We start from the raw sequence: 21,496 nt of genomic DNA on the forward strand, positions 1-21,496 counted from the left end.
GAATATATAGGCATATTGTAATAGCCTTAGTTAAGTTATGCACTAAAAAAAAATATAAATCCCTTTGTTTTTCTTAAATATGATATAACCTATATTATAAATTGTCCATTTGCCTACCACTGGTTTATTTGATACATTGTAAAAGCCTTACTGTAATTCTTCGAAAACTTGCAATATGCTGATCAAGCTCTGCTTGCTCATATCATTTCATGTGAAAACAGTTAACGTCCTAATATTGAAACTTTGTAATCTTACTACGTGCCCCGTTTGACTTTTATAAAGTCTTCAAGTTACATTTGCAAGTAGTTACATGCAATCGTTTATTTATTACATTTAGCAACTCATATATTTTTGAATTTGTAAACCCGTGGAATTTAAACGCCCCATATTTTGACTACGGTACTTAATTACCGCATATGCTCGTAGTGTATTTTTTTTTTTTTTTTTTTTTTTTAAGAAAATGAAAACTAATCTAGATGTATAACACATATTGCACATTACATAAACAATTTGGTTTAGAGAAAATGATAACTATAGTGGTCCTTCCCAGTATTAATGTTTAATGACTGATCACTGTTTGTTTAATTGACACAAACAAATAGGGTTGTTACTGACACTATTTAGTGTTTAGAGATCAGATCTGTTTGAAACTCAGGGACAAGTCATAACATATTTTTATCAGATCACCTAATAAAATGAATCCATAACCAAATGTATGGTGCATATCGGAATGGAATTTATGTGGTTCTTCTTCATTATTTTGGCTCTGAGAAGCATGAAAATGTTTATAAATATCATTAATAATATTGTCGCAACGGAAATTATCTTTAATGGAGTCATTACCTTACTTATTAATCTTGTTGCACAAATTCTCTCTCTGTTTTTAACTGCAAAAACTAGACATGAAATATCTCGAAACACATCGTGTGCAAGGAGCCATACTTCCATTTATTCTACACTCCCACGTGTTTGGATCTCCATGGTCTTCTAACTTTTCACACAGGCTTTTATGATTTGATTCCTCTCTTAGATCAGGATGTATCACTTTGAAGCCTGTTGTTTTAGTTATGTCACACTCTATTGAATCTAGCAGGCATTCATTGTTGTGTTTCAAAGTCAATGCTAAGGTTTTTGTGGCAAATAACACAGCTACTATTGTTGCTAATAGGTTCATCTTTTTCTCTTCAAAAATCTTTTCAACTAATTGTACCTGTTTCTGCTAGTAATATGGAACTCCACCAAGTTGTCACGATCTAATTTTTAGTCGTAACGCGGGGACGTGTAGGCTGGGGTCGTAGTCAAGTTAAACTCAAAGATTGGATAACAAAAACAACAACGTTTATTCATAGAGAGGAAACTAAGTTGAAGACTGATTTATACACATGTCAGACACAAGTTGGCTTATTTATAAATTACAAGTTCGTACTTACATGATAATAAATGCACAAACCATTTTGGACGAGGGTAAGTGTCAGGGTAGAGTTCCCTTAACTTTCGCGACCGAACCGTTTAGTTTCGCGGATAATTTCTAACTACCTTCCTTTCCCAATTTCTTGGCTATTTATTGTAAGGTATTGCGATCCCTTAGTCAGTTCAATTTCTTAATTGCTTGTCTAGGCACTTGGATCATTGTCCGAACAATGTGACTTATTGCTGACTCGCGATGCAACACCTTAGCTAGCTTCCGTTCTAAAAGGTTCGATTGCTTATTTTGCAACTCAAGTGGTCGACGACTTGTTTCGGTCAGTGGCCGATTATTTGCTGAATAGTAATAACGAAATCTACTTGTGACAATATCACGTCAATATTTGGATTATAAGTGCAACAGCTATACGTCTCACTTACGACATATTCTTCTATTTCGTCTTCTAAGGCGCTGTCGTTATTATTTTGGTTTTCTTCTCCCAATAACAAGAAAAATTTAAACTATAAGCGTTTGTAGTTTTACAACACACATCGCATTCATATGAAAAAAGTCATGTTCATGCACTAGCAAAAAAGACACTCCCTTGTAGTGATAAGCAACTTTTTGTAAAACTCATCACAAAAACCTTCATGACATTCAATGCAAATATTCATAATTAAATTTATAGATCTTATCTGAAGAACATAATGGAAATTACAAAACACTATCGATTTATGGTGTCGTACAGCACGATTCTATAACCACCAATCCTTATCGCGTTGATTAACAACTCCAGTAATATTTTGGACACGCTTGTCAACTGGAGCTTCATAGAAATCATTCACTTCCTTTATTCTTAATGTCACGTCAATATTGGATTATAAGTGCAAACAGCTATTCGTCTCACTTACGACATCTTCTCCTATTTCGTCTTCTAAGGCGCTGTCGTTATTATTTTGGTTTTCTTCTCCCATAACAAGAAAAATTTAAATTATAAGCGTTTGTAGCTTTACAACACACATCGCATTCATATGAAAAAAGTCATGTTCATGCACTAGCAAAAAAGACACTCCTTGTAGTGATAAGCAACTTTTTTGTAAAACTCATCAACAACACCTTCATGACATTCAATGCAAATTATCATAATTAAATTTATAGATCTTATCTGAAGAACATAATGGAAATTACAAAACACTATTGATTCATGGTGTCGTACAGCACGATTCCATAACCACGAATCCTATCGTGTTGATTAACAACTCCAGTAATATTTTGGACACGCTTGTCAACTGGAGCTTCATAGAAATCATTCACTTCCTTTATTCTTAATGTCACGTCAATATTTGGATTATAAGTGCAACAGCTATTCGTCTCACTTACGACATCTTCTCCTATTTCGTCTTCTAAGGCGCTCTCGTTATTATTTTGGTTTTCTTCTCCCAATAACAAGAAAAATTTAAATTATAAGCGTTTTGTAGCTTTACAACACACATCGCAATTCATATGAAAAAAGTCATGTTCATGCACTAGCAAAAAAGACACTCCTTGTAGTGATAAGCAACTTTTTTGTAAAACTCATCAACAAAACCTTCATGACATTCAATGCAAATTATCATAATTAAATTTATAGATCTTATCTGAAGAACATAATGGAAATTACAAAACACTATTGATTCATGGTGTCGTACAGCACGATTCCATAACCACGAATCCTTATCGTGTTGATTAACAACTCCAGTAATATTTTGGACACGCTTGTCAACTGGAGCTTCATAGAAATCATTCACTTCCTTTATTCTTAATGTCACGTCAATATTGGATTATAAGTGCAACAGCTATACGTCTCACTTACGACATCTTCTCCTATTTCGTCTTCTAAGGCGCCGTCGTTATTATTTTGGTTTTCTTCTCCCAATAACAAGAAAAAATTAAATTATAAGCGTTTGTAGCTTTACAACAAGGAGTCATGTTCATGCACTAGCAAAAAAGACACTCCCTTGTAGTGAGAAGCAACTTTTTATATAGAACTGGTGGAAATTATAGCGCCTGTTTGAGAAGGCTTCCAAACTTTTTTAGGTCCTACCTCTAACTTAGTAAACAAAATTATAAAATCTTCTAAAAATTTAATTGTATCATTATAAACTTCAATATTAAATTTGCTTAATGAACATGACGGATGCCTGGACGTTCTCTACCTGATCTAAAAACCATGCTGTGTTAAAAATTCTGGTTTATTGAGTTCTTCTGCTAGAAATTTAAGTGCACTACTCACTGAGTGACTAACTACATTGGTAGAGGTTGACACTTTCATCTTAGAGAAGTGAGTTGGCAGTAAATCTTCTTCAGATAATTTAGGGGCAAGTTTAAAAATATTTTTACTCTGGTGCTGTGACAGATCAGATAAATGGCTTGCCAGAACTTTGTTAGTTGGTAAGTGATATTGTTCTACAATATTGTCACGATCTAATTTTCAGTCGTAACACGGGGACGTGTAGGCTGGGGTCGTAGTCAAGTTAAACTCAAAGATTGGATAACAAAAACAACAACGTTTATTCGTAGAGAGAAACTAGTAAAGTTATACACATTGTCAGACACAAGTTGGCTTATTTATAAATTACAAGTTCGTACTTACATGATAATTAGTTCACAAACCATTTTGGACGAGGGTAAGTGTCAGGGCAGAGTTCCCTTCACTTTCGCGACCGAACCGTTTAGTTTCGCGGATAATTTCTGACTAACCTCTTCTTTCCAAATTTGTCGGCTATTTATTGTAAGGTATTGCGATCCCTTAGTCAGTTCAATTTCTTAATTGCTTGTCTAAGCACTTGGATCATTGTCCGAACAATTGATGACTTATTGCTGACTGGCGATTGCAATACCTTGCTAGCTTCGGTTCTAAAAGGTTCGATTGCTTATTTGCAATTCAAGTGGTCGACGACTTGTTTCGGTCAGTGGCCGATTATTTGCTGACTAAGTAATTAACGAAAATCTACTTGTGACAATATCAACAGGCAATTCAATAACTTTATTTGTTATTACATGGATTTTATATTTTTAAATAAATGAGGAACATCTGCAAATATACAGGGTGTCCGGAAAATACGTATACAACGTTTGACGACAGACTCCTGACGTCAAAATATGTCGATCTAAGCCGACTTAGTTATATCCAAAATTGTCTCGTTTAGCCGGTAGAGGGCGTCAAAAATTTGTAAAAATATTGTTTTTTTACTAAATTACGTGAAAACCTGCTAATGGATTTTAATGAATTTTAGTATGTAGACTAATACTATAAAATGACGTTTTCTAGTAGTATAGTCACCGGCTGTAAATAAGTGGAAGTGTTATAAAGTGATATAATACGTCAACATTTCTCCTCATTTTTTATATGAACAGCCCAGATATTTTTGTCGAGTGACCGGAAGTATTTTGAAGCTATTTTACCTGTTTAATATTTCCCGGTGGATGAGCTGTTTCGCCAGAAAAAAAAAATTTACAATTACCTGCATACATCAAAGTAGGTATAATAAAGTTGAAATTATTTATTGTAAGAAACTAAGTAAACCAAAAACATTACTTAAGCAAATGTGTAAATGACCGCCATCTTGCTGAATACACTTATCAATACTCTTTAAGAAATGAAATTGTACCCTATCTAATGTCTCGGGGTTATTAAAATGGTTGCCTGCATTTAAAATCCGCTGCAATAAATCATCACGTGTGTTTACAGGAGTATTGTAAACTTCTGTTTTAATAGCTCCCCACAAAAAAGAAGTCACACATATTTAACTCAGGAGAACGTGGTGGCCATTTACTGGTGCATCATTGCCCCTTCCAATCCATCGGTTGGGATATTGATGATGTAAGAATTGCCGAACGGCAACGGAAAAATGGGGCGGGGCACCATCATGCATATACCACATTTGCCTCCGAAGTAAAATTGGCAAATTTTCCAAAAGAATTGGTAATGTGTCTTGCAAAAAATTTAAATAAATATTTCCATCTAACCTGTCTGGAATAACAATGGGACCAATAAGGTAGCGATCAATAATATCTGCCCAAATATTTAATTTAAATTGATGCTGATGATGTGCAACTTTAATGGCATGTGGATTTTCATCGGAATAAATATGTTCGTTGTGCAGATTGGTTACTCCAGATCTTGTAAAGCACGCCTCGTCAGTAAGCATAATTGTTCTACAAAAATTTGGATCACGGATTCTTTTGTTTCTAATAATTTGACAAAATGTAAGCCGCATGGGGGGATCAGTCGGTAAAAGTTCCTGGACTTTTTGCACGTGATAAGGATGTAATAACTGTTCTTTTAAAACCTCATTGATAATCGTTTTAGAAACATGTAACTCACGTTCTAAGCGACGGGTACTGGTACTTGGTTCTTCTTCGACTCTTTCCAGAATGTTCTCTTCTGTTTCCACAGTTCGAGTTGTTCGCATACGACCCCTGCCTTCAAAGTTTTTCTCAAACCTGCCCGTTTCTCGAAGATGACGCTCGATATTGGCAAATGTTTGGTGGTTTGGTATTCGACGGTTAGGAAACCTCTCCATGTAAACCCTAACACTCTGACGCCCATTTCCTTGACAAAACCCGTATACCAGGAGCATGTCAACCTTCTCAGAGTTTGTACAATTGTCCATTTTTAATGGTAAAATGAACTTGTAATTCAAGAATGTTGATCGTATACTTGAGTAAATTTCATAGACTGGTGACAATTTGTCAATAATTGTCAAATTATTAAATGCCATAGCAACTAGGTCACTTAAAAATTATTGTTACAGGTGTTGTATTATTTTTACAAATTTTTGACGCCCTCTACCGGCTAAACGAGACAATTTTGGATATAACTAAGTCGGCTTAGATCGACATATTTTGACGTCAGGAGTCTGTCGTCAAACGTTGTACACGTATTTTCCGGACACCCTGTATACACTTTTGATTTGGTTTTAGTGGGTGTTGAATTGAACTTTTAACTTGGGAATATCTGCCAGCATGTATATTCCAAGATCTCCATAGGGCTTGGTTACAAGGGCCCATGTCAGATGTAATACTTAGAATATTTAAACCAAGATCTTTAGTTTTTTCAAAAATTTGATGTATGATATTTTTAAATATGTCCCCATTTACAGAGTCCCTGGTAAAATAATATGCTACAACTTGTTTCCAGCGGCTTGTAATACCACCCAGCATAAATACTAATACATGAGTAGCCAGGCCAGAGTGATCAGGCAAAGTTACATTGCCAAAATATTTCTTAAGAGATGTGTCATAGGATGTACCTGGCGTGATTGCCATTTCATCCATAACCAACACACAGTCTTTCTCATGTGGTCCAAAGGATGCTACTTTTAGTTCTAAAAATAAAAATATTTCATGCAAGATTCCAGAATCAAATTTCAAATTTTCAAGTCTTCTCTGCAATGTTCGTATTGATGGAAAAGGATACCCTTGCCTTAACAATTCGTTGTAACCACTGATACCACAACTAAACTTTAACTTTAATGACTTGGTTAATGTGCTATTTGACCATTTCATCAGTTCAGTTAGACTTCCTAACTTGCTTCTTTTTCAATGCTAAAAGTTGGTCCTGATTAAACACTTTGCATAACAAATTTTCACTAGAAAAACTAGATGTATTTTCTAGATGCTGTATCTTATGTTTTGCATTTTGATAAAGCTTTTTATAATGCAAAGCCCTATTTTTTCCCTTTTATAAATTTTATGATACTCTTTTATTTTTAATCTTAAAGATAAAACTTCCCCATGTTCCTCCTCTATTATTTGCTGCATATTTTCAATGCTTTTACTTGAGCTGCTCTCAGATTGCCAACTTGGTTCTGGTTCTCTTCATTTGATGTTGAGGGTACTACTATTTCAGACCTGGCTTTAACCAAACCAAGAATATTATCTAAAACAAAAATATTATGATTTTTTACTTTAAAAACTATCAGATACATAATATTAATTTCAATGAGCTTGACTCATATAGAAGGTTGGTTAACAATGACAATATTTTATTGAAACTATATAAACATCAGGACGTATATGCAGTATTGGGAGCCAATCAAGTTAAATTATATGTACCTACAAAGAGCAGAGATTGAAATAACTTCTTATAGTGATATAAGTTACTACACCTTAAAACTCAGGTTAATACTGCCGCCAAAATATGCCTTTATTATTTCAGATGTTTGCCGCCATGTTTGTGCTAATGTCAACACGACCAATCAAAAGTGAGACAACAATTGTCGCCACTGTTGCTGTATAGAGTCACTGTAGAACACATTTTGTTAGGACTCCCCCTGGCGAAGGGAAACGGAACTAATCGTTCTTTGAACAACTAGTAAATCTAAAAACAATGGTAATATGTCGTTTTTTCCGATTTTCTTGTAATAATTGGGATCATTTATTAATTCATTTCCAAAATTTGGAAGCTTTGGGATTCAGTTTTAGTTAGATCATCTTGATCTAAATTATGTTTTTTAGCGGCGCTAACATCGCTAATATCTGATGATAAGGAACGAAGTCAGTTGCTTTCATCTTCCGAATACGGTTCGTTTGGTGTAAGCATGGCGGGTAAATAATATTTGAAATAAAAATCTCGATGTACCATAAGTACTTGCGTATCAAAAAACCGTTTATCTCGGTTTATTCGTTCTATTATCATGTCGCATTTTGTAAATATAACAAAATCACACCAATTGCTATTCGAAACCTTGAATTAATCCTTGTACCTGATAATAGTATAAATTGGTTTTATTTAGTTGACCATTAGTCGAATTGAGGTATTTCAATTTTGTAAAAGTAATTTTCTCATTTCGAATACTGTAGGGACATTTTACCTTAACTATTCCGTCATTGCCCACCAAACCATCTGGAGAACCAGCTAGATATGGATATTTGTTGTGAATGATTAAACCACTTTTCAACACCACATTGCCAGACCTCATACTATACTCTCGAAGGGCATTTTCTTCTTCTTTGATGCCATGCCTAACTGAGTCGACATGACATATCTTTGAAAGATAACATTACGTCAGCTAGCGCACATCATACGAAAAACACTGTTTGCAAAAATAGTTTTCGGTATTTGAAATATTTTTGTATTCTGTTATACATAGATCGTGCACCCATCCATTACACATATCACATTGATGCCATGACACAGTGACATCCAATCCACCAAGACCACAATATAGGCAATTTTCGCTATTAATTGGACCATTTGATTGACGTTTTATTTTGTCATTGGATAGTGAGTGGTTTTGAAAGTGTTTTAAATAATTACCAAAAAATGCGTCAAAACGGTACTCTTTTTTCGCTTCCAACTTTCTTGACTAACTCGTTGATTAAAAAGTCTTTGATAAGAGGTGACCGAGCGAGCTTCGATTTAGATATTCCGCATATCATTTCTTTATAAGCGGCCAAAGTTAGTTCTCTAGACTTTCTCACAAACCTACTACATTTTAGATTACGGTTACCTGCGAGAACATTCGTTTTTAAATTGCCAAAATGTGTTTCAACATAACAATTACTCAATCTATTTAATGAGTAATTTTTGGAAATCATTATTCCTGACCATAAAGGAAAAAAAGGCATATATTTTAAAGTAATTACATTTGCCCACTCTGGAAAATAGAACTCATTTTTCTTACCTTCACTCTCTGACGGTATGACAGCTTCTTCTAATTTAGAATGAAACAGTACATAAAATGGGCTACCTACCTTTGTGTAATGCGTTATCAGAAGACGACAATTTTTTAATTACATTACTTACCGATTCCTCATTACTTATGACGTCATTTTCCGTAGAACAACTTTCGAGTTTGCATAGCTTTTCGTAAGCAGTTTGTACATGTTGATTTTCGTATTGGGATAAAACCAGAATGCAAATACATTCGAACCACACAGTAAAATCATTAAGTGTTGTTAACATAATACATTTTGCAAATAAATTTTTTCTATATGATCATTATTTACAATTTTTTTCAAATATTTAGAAACCATTTTCATAAAATGGGCACAACATAAATGTAACAAAACGAAAGAAGAACCCACACCTTTCTCGTCATCGTGTTGAGTCAATTTATTGTAACATTCGCTCAGATAATGTTGCAAACTCATATCATTAAATGCTCGGGTCACAGCATGCATACTAGAGAAACTAAAATCTGTGACTACGGCACCAAATAACGGCCACTTCCGCAAAGTTAAGCAAAAACATTTAAAATCATACAAAAATTTAAAAATTGCAGTTGTGAAATGCCGCAGAAATCATATCCAAGACATAAATTATTCTATTTGTTTCTGCTATGTGAACAACCCCGGAGTATAAATATATACGCTTGCAATTTTTCAATACTTTTGGGGCTCGCACTATGCTGCCTGTAGCATCAAAGTACAGAATTGGTAATTCATCCCCAATTATTTGTTTTTCGCAAAGACTAATTTGTTCTTTGCTAAATAATTTAATTGAAAAAGGAGAAGAAACTTCTTGAACGTATTCAGGATGATCACGCTGCATAAGAAACATATCAATTAGGTCATCATTATTTCTGTCAAACGAAGAAAGAGCTTCTGATCTAATTTTTCGAAATGTTGCGTTAGATTTAATATTACAAAGTTGGCATCAGCTTTCAGAAGTATACTTTTTTTAACATCAGAAGGTTTTCTACTCAGTAACTTTTTTGCATAGCAGATCTCTCGATTCACTTGACGTAGCCGGTAAGGACTCTTATATGGCAAAAATCTTTGGAGGTACTATAAACGGTAACTTTGCGCAATTTATCAATATGAATGACAAATGCTTTGCAATTATTCGATTTATTATGCCGAAATACCCCAAATAATGTTAAACTACCGTCTATACATTGTTTTTTGCTTTTAAATGCAATAAGGCAAGTATTATTCACAGTTTTTGAGACATTTTCTTTCTTAAATAAAATGGGTAATTTTTGGAATCTAGTTTGTTGTTTTTACATATTAAATTCCATTCGTTAACAGGAATTATAAAACTTCCTTCAAAATATTTGCATTTTTTATAGGTAGGCTTTTCAAGTAAATCTACATTTTTGGCACCTACTGGTAAAATCTCAGAACTAGTGCCTGTAGAGGTGTCCACCAGACAACTAGAAAAATCGATTTTTTCCGGTGCAACGGCACAAATTGTCTCTTTTCACCTTCAAAACATCTGTATAGTAGGGCTGCACTGAAGATGAACTACGGGTGCTACGAAGTTCGACGCTACTATAACCAGGAATCAATATGTCAGGATACTTTTCAGGTGTTTTGATTCTAGCTTACTTACCACATTTTCCTTTAGTGATACTCGCTGAAGTATATCCAGAGATGAAAATTTATCAAAAATTGACAAAGACATTGGTGTTACCGTAACACCGGCAAGTATTGAACGCAATTCTGGGATACGACTAACTTCAATAGAACGAAAATCTCTAGGCCAGCTTACTTTTTCAGCCAAAAATGTCGGACCGTTCCACCATATTTCGCATCAACATAGATCATTTGGTTGCATTCTTCGGGACGCAACATCCGCTGGATTTTCTTTAGTGTTCACATAACTCCACCTGGAAATGTCGCTAAACTGTTGAATTTCACTAATTCTGTTTGCTACGAAAACCTGTAAACTGTTTGCGCCACTCTTCAACCAACTTAATACCACCTGTGAATCACACCAGTAAAAACTTTCAAACTTGTATGTTAAAACTTCGGAAACCTGTTTCATTAATCGAGTGAGCATCAAAGCGCCACACAGTTCCAATCGTGGAATGGTCAATTTCTTTACTGGTGCAACTTTTGTTTTGGCACATAATAATCTAACACATACGTCACCAGAACTATCAGTAGTGTGAACGTACACCACTGCACTATATGCACTTAAGCTTGCATCACTCAAACCGTGAACCTGAACGTCGTTTACATGCTCACAGAAAACACATCTTGGAATTTTTAATTCGTTCAAAGACCTCAAATTGGACTCCCATTGTTTGGCAATATCAGCGGGCACAACGTCGTCCCATTGAATTTTAAGAAACCACAGTTTTGGAATCAAAATTTTTACTAGAACAATACATGGACTCACCAATCCCATTCGATCATATATTCTAGCAATACTGCTCAGCAAAATTCTCTTTGTCACAGAAGAATGGGTTACCGAGTTCAAAATATCCACTTTATAGGAGAGTAAATCGTGATGACTTAACCATTGAACTCCTAATGTCTTCACCTTCATTTTCACCTAGTTCGAGAATGCTCATCATTTCTGATTCATCCTGCAAGTGCTTCAAAACTGAATTGCTGTTTGATGCCCATTTTCGTAAAGAAAAACTAGCTGATCTTAAAATATTAGAAATTTGTTCACAAACAACTATTGCTTGATGCTCAGTATCAAATCCAGTAATTAAATCATCAACATACATATCGCGATCTATTCACTAGCCTCTGGATACAATTGTCTATTGTCAACTGCTAATTTCTTTAGACACTTAATTGCCAAATATGGTGCACTTGAAGTGCCATAGGTCACTGTTTGCAATTCATATACAGACAAATTATCATCTGGAGAGTTTCTCCAAACTATGCTTTGCAAAAACCTTTCTTCTGGATGTATGAGAATTTGCCGATACATTTTTGCAACATCAGCAATTACTACAAAACGATGTTCTCGAAAACGCATCAAAATACCAAAAATATCATTTTGCACTCTGGAACCAATTAGCTGTATATCATTTAAAGATTTTCCTGATTGCGTTTTAACAGTTGCTTCAAACATAACTCTGACATCAGTTGTAAGACTGTCTTCCCGAATCATTTCAGAGTCCGACACCAAGTTCATATGACCTAATTGAAGATATTCATTCATAAAAGAACTGTATTTGGTTTTTAAAAATCATTTTCTTTTAATCGGTTTTCTTGAAGCATTGGTCTTTTTATAGCCAACTGTTTCGAATCACCTAAATCTTTATAGCTGGATTTTAAAGGAAACCTTACTACAAAACGTCCTAAATTGTCGCGTGAAACTGTTTTATTAAAATATTCTTCACAAAATTGCTCTTCTTTTGTTAATCTTGGTAACTCATTATGAATTTCTTCAATAGACCAAAACTTCTGAAGATCATCATTAATTGCTAAATTGCATCTCACTTTACTTTGTAATGGAAGACCAATAGAACCTGTTACAACGTACCCGAACACAGTATTAATCAAAAGGGGCTTGTTTCTTCCTAAACTGATTTTTCCATCTAGTAAGATATTCCAAAATAAATCTGCTCCAATAAGTATATCGACTTTTCTAGTTACATTGAAAAAGGGGTTTGCCAGTTGAACATGGCTTGGAATGACCCAATCTTTAATATGAATTTTATGTGCAGGCAAATCCTCAGTAATCCTTGGAACTACTAAACATACTAAGGCTGAATGAAAACCATTTATTTTCGAACCAATAGTGACATTACATTTCCATTTTAATGACGAATTTGTATTGTTGATGCCAGAAATGTTAATTTTGAATGGAGACAAATCTAAACCTAATTTCTGTTGAAACTCACTTGAAATAAAAGAACATTGGCTTCCTGAATCCAAGACAACTTGAGCATTATGAACTTGACCAAACTTATCTTTAACTCCCACAATTGCAGTCGATAAAAGAACATACTGGTTACCACCTTGATGACTGTTTGCACAAACCACTGATGAACCACTAAATGATGACTGATCAGTACTCTGATGTCCTGAATTATCAGAGTCCCTAGACATTGCTTTACTACTAACTTGTTCTTGGAATTCCTTTTTATGGTGTAACAAAGAACTATGCTTCTTAGAACACATCTTGCAAACACCTGCTTCACATTTTTTACTAAAATGTACAAAACATAAACAATTGGAACAGAGATGCAGTTCTTTGACTTTATCCCATCTCTCAGTGACTTTAAAAACTTTTCACAAGAATAGATCAAATAGTTTTGCTTACAAAGATTGCACTTTACTCCAGTCCACCACATTTTAAATGGTTATTGACAAGTAAACGCGAATTATCAAACCTGTCACATAATAAATTCCATGCATCATTATAATTGTGAGCTGCAAACTCTAAACTTTCAATAATTTTTAAAGCTTCTGGACCTAAACATGACCGCAGATAATGGTACTTTTGTATACTTGACAAAGTTGAATTGTTGTGAAATAGTGCCTCAAATGTATCTTTGAATTCCAACCAATTGTTGAAGTCACAGTTAAATGTAGGAGTATTAATTGCTAGTAACTTTACTGTACCTAAATTGTTATAATCATTGTCAAATGAACTTTCATTTGAACCACTATTTTGGTTCACTGTAACTGTTCTTTCATTATTACACTTATTTAGAATCTGTTTTGCACTTGCTAAGTATTTATTATATAAATCTATAAAAGTTTCCCATTCATCTTGTTGCCTATCAAGCTGATCATCAGGACAAGTCAACTCAACTTCCTGCTGTATATCACCAAACTCTTTTTCCAACTGATCCAACTTATCAACTCGATTTTGGAATTCAATGACTTCTCTCTCATCTAAATAAGACTGGTTTACCAACTTGGCTTGTAAAGCATCAAAATACCTAGTAAATGCAGTTAATCTATGCTTAATTGTACCACGTTTTCTAATTAATGCTTCAAATGTCGCCATTTTAACTTCAAATAGGCGGTTCTCAAGTAAAACTCAAATCTTGTAATGCTGTAGTTAATCTCTGGCTTAGAATAATCAAATTAATCAAGCATTAATCCTTACTAATAGTAATCAATAGCTAGAATCAAATAAAATGGCTTTTCACACCTAGTCGACACTAATCTGACTCAACTTGACTTGATTGTAACTATAAATGAAATTGTTGCAACTAGATACAGTAATAAAGTAATCAACTGTTAATCAAGGTCATAGAAATACACCAAATTAATAAAACATGATTTACCTTACCTGGCTTTCTCAAATCAAACCACACTAATCATAGCACAATCATCAGGTTCAACTAGGATAAGAAAGGAATTGACTTACTCTGTGTAAATAGTAATCGTATTGTTTTGGCGGTAATGGCTTAATCGAAATCCATCCACGTTATTTCTTTTAATGGAACCAACAGGCACTTGGCTTTTTTTTATAAGGTTCGAATTTACCAATGTTTTGTTCGTATGTTGCCTTCGTTTTTTAATTTGTGGACTGTATATTTTTTTTAGAAACAACGTGGTATTTTAATTAGTAATTTAATGCCAAAAACAAATATTAAAAATCGTACATTGAAAAACAGAGCTTTCTTCTCATGCATGCTTCATGCCATCCTAACCTCCATTCTTAAAACTCAAGTTCTGTCATTCTTTTTTTTTTTTTTACGTGCTGCGGGCACTAGCTACCGCGGTCTGTTGTTACGTCACCGTCCCGCGCACAACACACAATGTTGCCATTGAATCATCTTAACACTCCTTATTACTACTAAGATATAAGGCAACCACGCTAGGATACTTAAGTTTCGGAGTTTTAATACTTCGTGCTATTTCTTGTATTAAATATGATTTTGGACTCAATCTTAATAAATCCAAACCTTTAATATTTGGATAAATTGCTACTGCAGTGCTCAAAATGTCGTCCAATATTACAATTATTATTAAACATTACGAGATTAATAATTCACTACCCCTATTTATCTACTAACTCGGTTTATGTAAATATGAACTGAATTATTGGTCACTACTAATTGGTACGTGATATAATAACAAATATGAGCAATTTTCCAAAAAAAATATAACAGAAAATTCCTACCTTACGCACGAACGAATTTTCCACTTTCCACATCTATGTGAACCAGTCTCTAACTTCTACTCTAACTCTAGTAAACTAACCAATAATAGCATGACGTGATTTCACCACGGGAAGGTTTTGTTATCATTGGTTGAAACCATAGACTTGAAACACACAATACAAAATCCGACCACTCTAAATAGGTTTCTGTCTCCTTTTAACCTTAGAAAACGCACTGCTGGAAGTTGATACGGCAACAAAAGATTGAACATTGAACGCAAGCGCAACGCCAACCAACGAGTATAACCAAATATAGTAAAATATAGCTTATGGGCGGTGGGGGATAGATAACTCGACTATTTTGGTAAAAACATATTTAACTACAGTAGTTCCATCTACCCACAGTTTACAGAAGTTAATCTACTTTGCTACGAGTGCGAGTTTCAATGATTTCTTTTATATCGCGGCATCGGTTTTAACACCACCATTTAGAAAATCAAAACGCCAGGTACCAGGTACATTATGAGCCCTATAAACGAACCAAAGGGCGTTGTGATACTATGATTAGTTTTGGATTAATTTAAATGTGAATGTCATATGCGCTGGCTTGCTAGACTAGTGAATTCAAAATTGCCGCCTTCTGACGGAGTATAAGGAGTTCTCACTACCCTCTAAAGATACATCATTATGTCCCCTATAAACGTACCAAAGGGCGTTGTGATAATATGATTAGTTTTAAATTAATTTAAATCTGAATGTCATATGCGCTGGCTTGCTAAACTAGTGAATTCAAAATTGCCGCCCTCTGACGGGGTGTAAGGAGTTCTCACTACCCTCTAAAGATACATCATTATGAACCCTATAAACGTACCAAAGGGCGTTGTGATACTATGATTAGTTTTGGATTAATTTAAATCTGAATGTCATATGCGCTGGCTTGCTAAACTAGTGAATTCAAAATTGCCGCCCTCTGAGGGGTGTAAGGAGTTCTCACTACCCTCTAAAGATACGTCATTATGAGCCTTATAAACGTACCAAAGGGAATTTTGTCACATTATTATTATTATTAGGAATAGTTATTATTGAACGCGCTTATATGTAGATCGTAGATGTGGTAACGCTGCAAAACCTGATATACACCATACAGGGTAGGTAAGAAGCCTGTTTGTTGGTTTTGTTGTTGATTGTGCAGATGTTAAGCGTTAAGTAGATATATGTGGAATTATAGATATAAAAGGAGAATGCTGGAAATAAAGGTATGCTAATATGTTGTTCTAAAATGTTCTGTGGATAGTGAAAGAACCATTGACTATAAACTGAAGATAGACTCCGCGAGTCATTCATAAATACCCATTGTTTATATTGCCCACATGTCGCCTCTTGTGAACTTAGACGCGGCGGGTTGGTCGGGTGGAAAGGCGAGGAAAAAATGGCGCCTTTGCTGCAAACAGCTGATGCTGTGCTTCGCGCGCTGTTTATAGCCATTGGCGTATCATATAACGTTTTTAAATATGTATTATGATGGAGATATGTTCTATATTGTCACGTTTAATTTATGAGCCCTTTCGGATTCATTAATTAAACTGACTCACGACGTTAAACGTCGTGCCGGGATCTCAGTTTTAAGGATGGAATCAAACACTGAGTTTTCCATTAAACACTTAAATCTATTAAATACGGTATACACAAATGGGTCTGCACAATACGGTCATAAACACACTAAAAGTTGACAATTTAACAATTGTACTTACATAGATTCATAAGCTAAGGACCTCAGCATTTCCTGGTGGCTGGCTTGGTCACTTCGCGTTTGAACAACTTTGGAGAACGGACTAATTAACTTGATCTTTTCCCGAGGAGAGTCGACATTTCGACTTCTCGGGTTAGCTGGTCGCACTACCGTTGATCGGTTCACACTTCCCCTATACTGCTAAAATCGGCGTATTTTATACCCGATTAATCGGCTGACGCAGTTTGTTATTGTCGCTTGTTTTTCACATTTCTGCAAAGCAGGTGGTGGTGACTCATCACCGATACGGTGCACTCGGTGCATGACACATTCGGTGCATCGTGATGCGACCTTGCCTCGTGCGCTTAATATTTCGCAATCCTCGAATACTCTTATGTTTTTTAAGTTAATCAGTCCAACTTTCCAATTAACGGATTTTCCATTCGTGACATATGCCTCCGCCCCAGAAAAACTGGTCCCCAGTTTTATATGAACAATAATAAAAACTTTAAACAATAGAAAAAACATATCGTTAACATAAATTTAAAAATTACATGTGTACATACCAAGGTATTATGATTAATGGTTAGTAAGTTTACATATGCGAGTATTTCATAGTACTCAGTTAAGTTTACAATCATTTCTTAATAATAAGTTAGTACTTATTCTAACAAGAAACCTAATAAAATCTTTCCTCTCCTGAAATTATACATAAACAATATCATGCACTTTTAATCTATTCGGTTCCGGCAATGGCAGAACAAAAAATATTGCAACACTGAGAAAAGTTCAATAGATGCTTAGTCCTATGAGCCAAACTTCGCATCTCACATCACTGAACACCATTGTGATTACTGTTCCATAAATGTTTGTGGTGTGGGTCGATTATTGAATCGATGATTCGGCTAGCTTGGACCTCCGTATAAACGTACAGGCCCATCGGGAGTTCCAACAACAATAATGGCTCATCATAGTTTGCCTCTTTCTTACATAGCCCTCAGTGTTACATGAAATATAAGACAAAAGGTTAGTATGTGCTACTTAAGGCTTAATGTACAATATTATGTCTTATAACAAAATTAATTTTAGCATCATTTGTAACCGTTATTTAATTGTTAGTATGTACGATCCATTTTCCATTAAAAAATAAAAAATGGAACGTGTGAAATTCATTTTCCAAATGCTGTTAAGCAAGGAATCCCGTGTATGCACCGCGTGATCAAAATTAGTCATGTAAACAACGCCGAACTTTTATGTTAGTAGCTCGTCATCAACCAACAAGATTGTCGGAGCGTCGTGTCAGGAATATTCGCCTCTTCAGCGAAACATTTTTTATCACACCTTATTAGTTCATGGCGCTAAAAAATAATTGGATTAATTTCATGACTAGATTATACTCGCTATTTGGGGATAATATGACATCATACATTCCATTTTTTTTTTATTATCATTTTTTTTTTTATATATCATCCACGTGTGTATATTATGCCTGTATCAACATATGTATATATATAGCCATTAAAATACAAAACCATAATAAGGTAACATAAATTAAATTGTAGACCTCATAGCTGCTGATAAGTAGCATATAGCCCCATGTTGTCAAACGGTTCTAATTGCGCGATAAACGGCTGTGTTACCGCGTGTCTAAGAACTTCTTCAGTTTGTTGCTGATTAATGGGCCCCCCTTCTTGCACCTGCGCCAGGTTATCCGGATTCGGGCATAGTGCCGGATTGCGGTCGACCTGACTTGCGTGTGATTCAGGAGGTCCAAATGCACCTCCAGAAGATGTGCCAGCAGAACTGATTTCTGATGTTTCATCCCTTTCTTGTGTTTGGGGCACTACTGGTACCCGAAACTGATATGTCATATCCGTTACATAAGCATGCGGATATGGCGGATGACCTGGTTGACTCAAAAATTGAGTTCTCCCGTACACACATGTAGCACAAGGACATCCTTGCACATTGCATACATTTTCCCATGCTCGCCAAAAATCCTCAGGTCGATATTGAGGTTGTTGGGGTGATATGCAAATTGCACAATCACATGTCGAAAACGGAGTACCCCCTTGACGTACTTTCTCGCCAAGTAGAAGTATGGTATACACCGTATGAATGATTTGAGTCCACAGGCCAAGTAGAGATTTTGTAATCCCTAATAATTGTATTGGTACCACTCGATCAAACTCTCCTTGCAGTTTCCACAAGTGGTACAGTGCCAATTTGTATAAATACAGTTTGGTGTTTATTTCGGTAACACACCTAATATAAAACAAGAAATTCACAATCCATTCCATTTTTGGCACTTTCGCGAAACTTATAGGTTAACTTTACCCAAGTTCTAAAATGACACTGTAAATTGTTGTCCCATTCGGGTTTATTTAAACCAATCTAGTAATTAGTCATTATTCATAACTGCGCGTAGCGATGAATCAAATTTGTCTTATCGCTCGCGAATTAGTTGCTTTCTTCACCAAATGCATAAACAACTATATGGTCAAGGTGATTATTACACCGACAACATCATATATTTATCTTTATTCGTTTGTAGGTACCTACATTACAATAACAATATTCAATGTTTTTATTTCCATTACATGTAACCATTTTTTATCTTATAGGGAAAATTAAACTGATATCTGTTCTTGAATTTTAAGAATTTGCGCAATAAAAATTCAGACGCAGATAACAGAATAAAATCCTTGGGCCCTGTAAAAATAGGTACACAGCTCAATATGTGGAGCCGTACATTATAATTGTTACTTTGTTTAAACATTATGCTTAATTGCATTTTTGCATTTTATGCATTAATCGGTCTGCACTGAACAATGTCTGGTCTCATTAAGATATTATTCCGAACTGGCCAAATCAGCGAATCCCATGGGTTTAAGCATGGTGCACCATTTAACTGTTGGGAAAACATTTCTCTGATAACCTTAACATTTGACAAGTTCATCGTCTGGAAGTAATTTGCTAATTTCAGCATCCTGGCTTTCCGGTGGAGAGGGATCTGAATTGTATTTATACGGTTTTCTTATCACATTCTCCACAGTTCGTCCTCTGACCCATACGAGACTTTTGTAGTGCATTTTTGTCGTGTCATATTTGAAAGTAAGTATAAGTGTTTTTTTTCCTTTTTATTCATTATTTCCATATAGTTTTCCTTCCAAAGAAAAATTCACTTTGTTTCGCTATCCAATGTTAACAATATTTTCCCTTTCAGATGGAACCTGGAAATGGAGGAGGAGATATCGAAAAGGGCCGGGGCCGCGGTGCTCGTTTGATGGCCCTATTGGCTGCCCAGCGGGCCCGACGAACCGTGGGTGCGGCCAGCCTCAAACTGGGGCCTGAAGTTGATGCTGGTCCTTCTGCGGCCAGCGAGGTGGAGGCTCCCCCTCAAGTGGCAGGTGAGGTGGAGGCTCCCCCTGGAGGTCAAAACTCCCCAGAAGAAAAAATAGAGGAGGAAGGCGGCGTCAACGACGCCTCAACAGTGGTGGCGCCGCGTTTGGCTGTTGAAGCCATTGGCAGTAATGCCAAGACGGTTAATTTTTATTTTTTTTAGAGTAACAAAAAAAAACAAAAATAAATAAATATTAACCCAAATGCTTGTATTATTTTAGTTGCGGGGTTCCTTCTGGTGTCCATGGGTCATGGTAATGTAAAATTCTGCTTACATGGACTACTTCAGTTTTAGATTTTTGCGAAATGCCCTTTCGTATTTCATAGTCCACATTAGACATTTTTCGATTTATGTAATAAGGACCAAACCATCTAAGCAGTAATTTTTCACTTTTTCCTACTTTCCTAATAGGGGTGAAAACTTTTACTTGGTCACCCACTTCAAATTCAACATGGCGGTGTTTACAATCATAACGTAATTTATCTATGTCTTGTCGCCGTTTTATATTTTCAACTGCCAAATTTCTGACTGCTAAACCAATGTCTCTAATTTGGTCGCTATTACTACTTTCCAAGGGTGGCAATAAGTTTGCTTCCGTTGGTAAAATAGGTTCAGGACCGTACACCAGCATGAATGGTGAAAATTTAGTACTATCCTGTTTTGCAGAATTATACGCAAAAGTCACATGTGGAAGATATTCATCCCAATTTGATTGATTAGTATTAGTATACATAGATAACATATTGGCTAAAGTTTTATTAAATCTTTCTGTTAAGCCATTAGTTGCGGGATGATACGCAGTAGTAAACTGACTCGTTGTCCCCATCTTTTTTAGCAATTCCGTAACCAATTCGGATTGAAAAACTTTTCCTCTATCGCTTAACAATTCCTTAGGTGCATCGTGTTTTGTAATAATTCTCTCCAGTATAAATTTCGCTACAGGTCCGGCTTTGCCGCTCGGTAATGCGTCAGTCTCCGCCCACCTTGTGGCGTAATCTGTCGCTACCACTATCATGGTTTTGCCGCTGCTACTTCTGCGAAACGGACCTAACAAATCTATTCCAACTTTTTCAAATGGGGTGCCAACTGGGATAGGATGTAACAGACCGATAGGCTTTTGATTTTGTTGGCCTTTCCTGGCCTGACAATCCGGGCATCCTT

At 35.4% G+C, this 21,496-nt stretch overlaps 1 protein-coding gene and 1 long non-coding RNA gene across 2 annotated transcripts in view; both read left to right on the forward strand.

Moving 5' to 3' along the window:
- LOC145736574 (uncharacterized) overlaps positions 1 to 21,496 on the forward strand; it is a 276,677-nt gene that overhangs the window by 18,378 nt on the left and 236,803 nt on the right. The window lies entirely within an intron of this gene.
- LOC145736539 (uncharacterized) lies at positions 16,379 to 20,538 on the forward strand. The gene is made up of 2 exons (XM_081990988.1): positions 16,379 to 20,046; positions 20,159 to 20,538. The coding sequence occupies exon 2, from the start codon at positions 20,159 to 20,161 to the stop codon at positions 20,495 to 20,497; it is 339 nt and encodes a 112-aa protein (XP_081847114.1). The 5' UTR covers positions 16,379 to 20,046; the 3' UTR covers positions 20,498 to 20,538.

Source organism: Ips typographus, linkage group LG12 (assembly GCF_016097725.1).
Source record: "Ips typographus isolate SLU linkage group LG12, UJ_Ityp_2.0, whole genome shotgun sequence".
In the NCBI taxonomy this organism is placed as follows: domain Eukaryota; kingdom Metazoa; phylum Arthropoda; class Insecta; order Coleoptera; family Curculionidae; genus Ips; species Ips typographus.